Below are 9,182 nucleotides of genomic sequence, written 5' to 3' on the forward strand. Positions count from 1 at the left end.
TTGGGGGTCTCCGCTCTTGTGGCAGGTACAGAGGGTAGCTTGCAAGGCACGCCAGGTAACAGTCTGCCACTGCCTGTGTTGCCCACAATCATGGGGAGTGGCGGGAGTTCTTGGTCTGTAACAGCTGGATCACCTTGGTTATAGTGAAGGGGATCACCTGAAGCCCATTTCCCTCAGTTTCCTGCTCAAGCACTTCCTTGATTTGGAAGGAAAGGGAAGAGGAAAGGAAAAACCTTTCTGAGATCCAAAAGCTATAGTAAGCTCTACGTAATATAGCCCACTGCCCCAGGAATGAACGCTACTGCTTCCCCACCATTTCTATGGGTGGTGAATCCCAGAGAGTAACTAGAAAGGAGAGGGAGAGATCTTTCTCTGATGGTCAGCATCTCAGCAATAGGTGGTGAGGGTGGCCCACTACCCAGAAAAGAGAGGATATGCCCACCGGAGTAAAACTAGATAGGAAAGAGACCAGACTGGTTGGCTGACCTTTCCATAATCAATGACAGGGCATTCGATGCCCAGAAAGAGGTCCGGAATGATGGCGTTGAAGAGGGGCACATCATGGATGTCAGTTTGGCTATACTTCATTCATGAGGAGAAACCTAAGAAGGAACCAAAGCAGAAGAGATGATTAAAGAGCCTACAAGCAGGAGAGCAAAAGTGAAGGGCAGGTACAGGCCTCCCGTAACAGAATTATCACTCACCCCAAGAGGATCCCATGGTGGAGGGGTTTCTGCATCATTCCCAAAGCCACAAAGGCACACATACAAAGAAGCCCCGCCCCCTGTAACTGGTGTGGACAGTCATTCTGCCCACCATCATTGCTGTACATAGATCATGCTAACACAGTATGCCCATCCATTCCGGACCCCTCCACAAAGGCAAATAGTTTCAGCGTAAGCTGAAAGCCGCGTAAAAGGTGCCCACGTATGACACGGGCACATTGTAACACAGATGCTGGCGAAACGTCAGGAAGAAAATCTTCTAGAACATGGCCACACACAGCCCGAAAAACCCACAAAAAAACTAACACAAGTTACTTTAAAACCGATTTCACAGGAAATTGTTTCAGCCTATTTTTAAATAATATTTTCTCTGTTTTTACACATAATCTCAGGACCCCAGAATGACTGAAAATAAGCAAATCCATAACAAACAAACAATAAACAAGTATCAGAAATCTTTAAGAATTGTGTGGGATGGGAAACACAGCAGAGCTCTTAGCAACCAAGAGCCAAGGACTCTCTGTGCTGGCGCCACGGTTATAGCAGGAGATTGGGAAAGTTGACCCCTGGCCAAGCCCTCTCAGGTGATGCAGCTTTATGCTGGAAGACCAAGAGCACTGCACCTCCTCATCTGTAAGGTCAGGCCGAACCCTGCGCTTCTTCCCAGTAACGAGCAGAGAAGTGAGTGCCCAGAGGCCAAAATCATAGTGCTTGGAGAGCTGCTGCAGGCCAATGAGTACAAGGTGTAGACCTTCTTGGCTAGGACCTGGGAATGGGAGAAAAGAATTTGGAGCTCTGGCAAGCCTTTCACTGCAGGGGATGGCACTGTGCCCACTTTGGCCACCAACCCATGCAGTACCTTGCAGTTATTGAACCTTCTCCAAAGAGTATGATTTCTGCAATGAGGGTGGAATCAGGGCACCACCATGGAGATGGACAGGTTGCTTACCTGTAACGGTATTTCTTCGAGTGGTCATCTGCGAATACATACAAATGGGTTGTACTGCGCCTGCGCAGTGCCTTCGGAAACTTCTGGAATCACTAGGCAAAGTACTCTTTGCAACATGTTGAAACTTTTTGGCGGTAGCTCCGCCCATCCCTTATAAAGCCCCTGCCTCCCGCTCTTTCCCCAGTTCCGCAATTTTTCCGCCAAGTAGGCGATAAGGGTGAGCCAATAAAGAGCAGGACACTGAGGGGAGGATGGGCGGATTTGTATGTATTCGCAGATGACACTCGAAGAAATACCGTTACAGGTAAGCAACCTGTCTTCTTCTTTGTGGTCCTGCGAATCATACAAATGGGTTGAGACTGCAAGCTAGGTCATGGGGGGAGGGAGTGTCATATAACCTTGTCTCCAACACTATTGTTACTACCAATAAAGCAAGAGAAAGACACAAGCGGTGGCTAATTGGTGTTGTTATTATTATCACCATAAGGTTAAGATAAGCAACCAACAAAGCTTCAGGAACTCAACCAATAGTATCATGAGCCCGAAATTTGATAAACATCTTGTTTGTAGAATGATGCAAAAAGGGAAACAACATGTGCACCCAGACCATAGTCAGTGCAAACCAGACAACAAAACAGCCCCCCAAAGGCTGCATCCCTTCTGGCCCTGGTGTCCAACCTGTAGTGCTTGATGAAGGTTATAGGTTGTGACCACACTGCAGCCTTGCAGATGTCATCCAAGGGCACACCTGCAAAAGGCAGAAGATGCTGCAACTGCCCTGGTAGTGTGAGGACCCGCGCCCTAGCTGACAAGGGTTTACCCAAGAGTCTTAAGATAAACAAATAGTGTTAGATACCCACTTAGAGAGTCTCTGGAGCCGACAGGCAGTCCTTTTTTGGACTCCGATAGCCACTGGAACAGTCTTTCGGAGCGGCTAGAGTCTCTCTAGTCCGGTCGAGGTAAAAGGCCAGGGCTCTACGAACGTCTAAGGTGTGCAGGGCTCACGGCATCGTGGTCGGGTTCGGGGCCAGAGTCGGGAGAACAATGTCCTGGCACATGTGGAACAGAAACAACTTTGGGCAAGAAAGTAATGTCTGTTCTAAGAACTACCTTGTCCAGGTGAAATTTGAGGTATGGGTTGGCTCGACGCAAGGCACAGAGCTCGCCCGCAGGCGGGCAGAGGTGATGGCCACCAGAAAAACTGTTTTCCAAGTTAGCAGTCTGATGTCCTGGTGGCCAAGGGTTCGAACGGTTTGGACTGTAATGTTCGTAGCACCCATCAAGGCTCCAGGCGGGGGGTAGAGATGCCTGCGGATGGAGGTTACTGCATCCTTGAGGAAGCCCTCACCAAGGGGTCTGAAAAAGGAGGGCTTCCCATTAAACTGAAAAGAAAAACAGATGGCCGACAAGTAACACTTGACGGAGGTGAGAGAAAGGCCTGAGTCGATCAAAGACATCAAAAGTCCAGACCACCGTGTCGTGACTTGGGCTGGAGACAGTTGTCTGCTGCTAGGAACTGGTGAACCTGTTCCATTTCAAAGCATAGGACTCTGAGTAGCTGGCTTGTGGGCAGCCAGAATGACTCTGCGTCGGGGACAGTAGCCGTGCTAGGGATGGATCCTCCACTACCGGGGAAGGTGTCGAGTCCGGTGTGCGAACCGCGCTCTTGAACCGTGAGGAGATCGGTCTGTGCTCGATCCGGAGGAAGTTGGCCCGGGAGAGGTGGAGGAGGCAGGGGAACCAAGGTTGTCCCGCGCACCATGGAGGTGATCAGGAGGGCATCCGTGGCATCCGAGTCATCTTGGAACTGTCCTGGTGATCAGCGGGAAGGGGGGAAAACGCGTACAGCATAACCCCCGACCAGAGGAACCCGAACGCGTCCCCGAGGGATGGTTCGTGTCGCGTTCGGAGCAGAACTGGGGACAATGGGTGTTGTGGACGTCGCGAACAGTCTAGTGGGTGTTCCCACCGACTGAAGAGGTCGAGCACCGTGTCGGGGTGGAGTCTCCACTCGTGGGCATTGAGACGGAGACCTGCTGAGAAGGTCGCCAGGTCGTTCTGGATACCCGGCAGGTGCACGCCTGGAGTAGGATGTTCCGGTCTATGCACCAATCCCAGACCTCGAGTGTGATGTCGAGTAGTGTGGCGAGATCTGGTTCCTCCCTGCTTGTTCAGGTAATACATGACGGTGGTGTGTCCGTCCTGAGCTGAACAACCTGTTGGATAGGGAGGCGTCGAAGACTTAGAGCCTTCTGTACGCGCAACAGCTCTAGGGCATGATGTGCAGCTCCTTTCGGCTGGGACCACTGGCCTTTGGCCCACAGTCTGTGGTGTGGCTCCCCATCCGTCCTCTGATGCGTCGGTGGTCAACACAACCTCGGCTGGGTTGTGGAAAAAGGCATGCCGGCCAAACGTTCCGGGAGTCGAGCCACCAGCGGAGGGAGCGGGCGGACTGGCCTGCGGGATCGTGAGATGACGTGACGGGTGGTCGGCCTCTGGGTCGAAGACGAAAGGAACCAGGACTGGAGAGGTGGGACCGGAGCCTTGCCCACGGTGTTACGAAGGTTGTTGACGCGCATATGCCCTAGGGCTACCTGGACGTCCCTGGCAATGATCTTCTTTGGCCGACACATCTGTTGGATGGCTCGGGCGAGGGTTCGGAAACGGTCGGAGGGCAAGGATGCGACACAAGTGTCTGAGTCGAGGGTCGGCCTGGAGGGCAGTAGTGAGACTTCTCGAGGTTTACAACCAGTCCCAGATTTGTAGGAGCCTAAGGTTTCGGCAATGTGAGGCTGAGCTCTTGGTCCGATGGCGCCACAATCAGCCAGTCTCAGGTACGGGAAGACTCTGATGCCCCGGCGATGTAGATGGGATACTACAGGTGCCATGCACTTGGTGAAAACTCGAGGGGCTGTGGACAGACCGAAGGGGAGGACGTTGTACTTGTAGGCGTCGTCCCAACGGCAAGGGCTAAGAACCTGCGGTGACTCTCCGGATGCTGACGTGGAAGTAGGCGTCCTTAGGTCGATCGTCGCAAACCACAGGCCCTGGATAATAAAGGCAAGATAGAAGCAAGCAGTTACCATACAAAACGCCTGTAGGAGAGATAGGCGTTAAGGGCTCTTAAGTCTAGATGGGCCTGATGCCCCCATGGCCTTGGGGACTGGTAAAATAGACTGAGAGAAGACCATGCTAGGAAAGTCCATGGCGTCCTAGCGCCTTTGCTAAGAGGTGGCTACTTCGTCGAGAAGGGGGCCGAGGGGAGGGTGGAAAGGAAACTCCAGTTGGTGGGAGTTCTTCGAATCAAGGGCGTAACCCTACGGAGATGGTAAGTGCCCAAGAATCGGTGGAGATCGAGGCCCAGACGGTGGAAAATGGCCTCAGTCTATCTAGGAAGACAGGAGAGGAAGGGGTGACGGAGTACGCGCGTCGTCCCTCAGTTCCTCTTCTTGTTTTGTTCGGGATCCTGCCTCCTGTAGCCTTTTTTGTACTTGGAGCCAGAACGACGTCCCGAAGAAGAAGAGGATTGGGAGGGATAACGCTGTCTGGCTGGGTCCTGACGCTGGAACGGGCGGTCCTGCTGATAGGGTCTCTGGCCCTGGCCATACCACTGACGGATGCCTGTAAGCGCTTACGGGAAGAGCCTGGGGAGAGGACGACATACCGTGTTTTTCTTGGCTCGCGGTCCTCATCCTATACTTGAAATTCAAACTTCTCATCCGTTTCGCGTGTGGAAGAGGCCATCTCATCGAAGGACATGTCCTCGATTGTGGAGGGGCATTCTGGTTTCAAATCGGAGGACCTCAACCATGCATGCCTCCGCAAGGCGATGGCTGCTGACTGGATTTCGCGCACAGTCAGTAGAATGTCTTGCCGATGTGATGATCCAGCTGCCAATTGAATGAGCCTCGTCTCGGACCTCGGAGAGGATGCCTTGGGAGTCGTCGGGAAGGCCGGAATGAGAGGGGAGATCTTCTCCATGAGCCATTGTATGTATGCGCCCATACACGCGTTGTAATTGGCTATCTCTCATCCCCAGGGCCGAAGAAAAATAGGCCTTTTAGCGAGGGCGTCGATTTCTTAGCCTCTCTGTCCGACGGCATCAAGGAAGCTTTAGGAGTGGGAGGCGCGCTGGGAACCCTCCACGATGGCCGAATTCTGGCGCGGGTGTTCAAGCAGCCATGTCGGCGCGGACCATCTGTACAGGGATCAATCTTCCTGTTACTAGCAGCTGTCGATGCTGGGCTGCCCAGAACGTCTGGCTAGCTTCTCCAATGAAGGGAGCAGAGGAATGGCAGGTGGAGTGGGGAGTTGCCATGAATCCTCCTCTCGATTGGATCCGAGGCCTCATCTTCTGCCTGGGCGAATTGGATATCAAGAGCGTTCCCATCTTAATCACGTGCTCGGCAAATGTGCGGACGTCCCAGGGGGACACTGCACCCGGCTGGGCAAACTCCTGATTCGACGGCCGATAGTTGTCTTCAGAAGGCATCCGAGTCGTCTCCAGGATGATAGTGAGCCTGAGAGGATGTCTCCTGTCTTGACTCCAGATCAACGACCTCCAGATCGGTGGCCGCCGAAAGCGGCTAGGGGAACTGTCGCCGCGCGGGAGGGCCTGGAGGATGCACGTGGGCGAGGTCTCCTCAGCAGGCGGCCAAGTGGGATTTGATGTAGTCGCGGGGAACAGCCATGTAGTAGGTGTCAGTCCACCTCATCGTAGAAATGTCGGCCTCGGAGGGACGTGGAGGAGATGGCGAGGCGGCACGATGGCACCAAGGCACGGTGAACCATCGACGTGGGCATCGGGGGGGGATCGCCTGTCCTCTCTCGGGCTGGCAGGTGATGCTGGCTCGGAAAGGTCCATAATGATGTCCTCCGGAGCATGACGGAACGTCGAGAGGGGCCGGGACCCGGTTGGGGAAGTGCTTCGGCGCCCGGGACGGGTGTCGACAGTCTGGGGGTCCGGAGAGCTCTAGCCGCGGAGCGAGAATCCGAAGGTCTCCGATCGGCCATCCGTGGCTCTCGGGGGGTCTCCTTATGCCTGGACCCTCCGTATCCCGTTTCTCAGAATGGTGGGCCTTGGCGGCCGAGTGTCCTCGTCCGGGGACCTCGCACGGGACTTCTTTGAAGCCGAAGGCGCCAGCGGCAGGTGGCCTGGGCCTTGGCTGGGTCGGGAGATTTTAAGGCCTTGGTGGTAGAGGCCTGAGGGGACAGAGGATTTCGAGGCAGAAACCCTGTGGGAGCTCGAATCCTTGTCTGAAGCGCGCTCCCTTGAGCTCTTCTTGCGCTTCTCTGTTTTATCCTTCTTGGAGGATGAGTGGCGCCTTCCAACGGGGCCTCGGTGCCGGGGCATCCAGGGAGGCTCGAGGAACGGATGACGAGGTGGGAGGCAACATCTCCAGCTCTACCAGGCTCGGCAGGGAACAAGTTGGGCGGAGTCTCGGGCAAGGTCGGCAACGGGTTTGCGGCCGTGGAAGGAGCCGGTAGGGAAGACATAGCGCCCGCGGTGAAAACCTTCGTGTAAATAGCGGCCTTTAATCTAGTCTCCTATTTTTCCTGGCCTGAGGGGTTATAAAGATTTGCACAAGGCACAGGATGCAGGAACATGCGCCTCGCCCAAACAAAGAAGGCCAGAGTGGGGGTCTGACCGGGAATCTTACCCCCGCAAACAGAACATTTCTTAAAGGGAACTATGGCATGGTCCACTCACAACTCGAGTCAGACGTCCGAGGTCAATGGCGGTCCGGGAAGATTGCCAAATCAAAAGGAGCGAGCAAAAACACAGTCCAGAGTCCAAGCCAAATGGTCAATAAGGTCAAACAAAGAGTGGTCAAATAACGTCCGAGGTCAAAAACGTGATTCCAAACTGAGATTCCAACAGCGAAGTTCCCTAAGCAGCAACGCGGCGGAAAAAAGGAACTGGGGAAAGAGCGGGAAGGCAGGGGCTTTATAAGGGATGGGCGGAGCTACCGCCAAAAAGTTTCAACATGTTGCAAAGAGTACTTTGCCTAGTGATTCCAGAAGTTTCCGAAGGCACTGCGCAGGCGCAGTAAACCCATTTGTATGATTCGCAGAGACCAACGAAGAAGAAAGGACGGAACATGGACTTGAGATTGTCAGCATATCCTGGCCATATGGCACAGGGAAGAGCTCAGTACAGGGCACTGGGCCAGCGACAGAGGTATGTCCACCTTATCCACCCCCCTGCTATTCAGCTCAGCTCACTCTTTGTCCCATCCGAGATCTCCTAGATTCCCACCTGGGTTCATGGTGAAAAAATGCCACAGACAACACCAAGTTGATTTCATGGCCTTCAAAGGTGAAGCGAGTCATGTTGGCAGCTAAAGCTGAGAGGATGGAAAGGATCTGCTGAGCCACAACAGACAGCACTTCAATGTTGATGCGGGTGAACTCATCAAAGCAGCCCCAGGCACCTGTCTGTTGAGGTAAAGAAGGCAATGAGCTGGAGGAAAGCCAGGGCACCCGTAGGAAGTTCAAGAGCTGATTTGCATCAGGAGCCCAGCCTGGTGATAAGCAACTGACACAACACAAGTTCCACACACTACATCTTACTTACTTGTGCCAGGCCAGAGTACATGTGCCCCATCGACTTGTAGTCCAGGCCTTCAGAGCAATTCACCACAATCACGTACATGCCCAGGCTCCTTTCACTGGTCTCTGTCTTGCCAGTGCCTGCAGGACCTTTGGGGGACCCTCCCCGGTGGAGGTGGAGGGCTGTGGTCAGGGTCATGTAGCACCTGTGAAGAAAGCAACCTGAACCTTGTTGACTTTTCTCAGAGCAGGACTGTGGGTGCACCACAGCTGGTTTCCTCACTTCTCATTGGCCATGCTGCACTCTTTCCTGCTCTGTCTATGCTCCATTCGTTTCCATTGCACACCCGCAAACAGAGGCCACCTCAACAGTGTCCCTCTCAGGGGGGTAGCTATGGGTAGGGGGAAAAAATTAGGGTGTTCTCCCAACTAAGAGCTCTGCCCTCCTCAATGAAATTATCCTGGTGATGTCCAAATTTCTAGCATTATAATAACTTAAAAATAAAACTTAAAAATTCAGTTGAGTATTTAAAAATACAGTTTAAGCATTCAATGAAAAAAGGCACAGTGACAAGGGAATGCAAAGCAACAAATAAAGAGTTCTAAGGGGACAATTTCTAATGTCCATCTCAGCAATGCTAGGGATGTGAGGACTGATGGAAACTTTTATCCATCGATGTTTATTTGGGAGCCCAGTGGCCTTTATTTGCCTGGTAATTACATTCCTGATCCCCTCCTGATCTTCTTAGTGGATCCCTCGGCTTGCCAACCAAGACAAGAAGACCAGGTTGCAACCGTCAGAAAGTCACACCAGCTCTTCCACATGCCCACCTCTCTATTCAACAAGCGCCAAAACAATATGGGTCAGAGGCTCATGCCATGGGGTACCTGTCAGTAAGTGGGGTGATGACCAGCCGCCAGAGTTTCCCAGTATTCATAGCCATAGGCAAACGCGT

General features: G+C 53.2%; 1 protein-coding gene across 1 annotated transcript in view; it reads right to left on the minus strand.

Annotated features, from left to right (window-relative positions):
• Positions 1-5,655, minus strand: part of LOC121933938 (dynein axonemal heavy chain 2-like) — a 37,515-nt gene extending 31,860 nt beyond the window's left edge. Inside the window, exons 1-6 of the mRNA XM_042473917.1 lie at positions 5,374-5,655; positions 4,088-4,721; positions 3,648-3,890; positions 3,304-3,486; positions 1,349-1,491; positions 487-582 (exon numbers count right to left, since the gene is read on the minus strand). Of these exons, the coding sequence (XP_042329851.1) occupies positions 487-582; positions 1,349-1,491; positions 3,304-3,486; positions 3,648-3,890; positions 4,088-4,721; positions 5,374-5,655 (1,581 nt within the window). The remainder of the gene's footprint in view (positions 1-486; positions 583-1,348; positions 1,492-3,303; positions 3,487-3,647; positions 3,891-4,087; positions 4,722-5,373) is intronic.
• Between the last annotated feature and the right edge of the window lie 3,527 nt (positions 5,656-9,182).

Source organism: Sceloporus undulatus, chromosome 6, assembly GCF_019175285.1.
Source record: "Sceloporus undulatus isolate JIND9_A2432 ecotype Alabama chromosome 6, SceUnd_v1.1, whole genome shotgun sequence".
Taxonomy (NCBI): Eukaryota; Metazoa; Chordata; class Lepidosauria; order Squamata; family Phrynosomatidae; genus Sceloporus; species Sceloporus undulatus.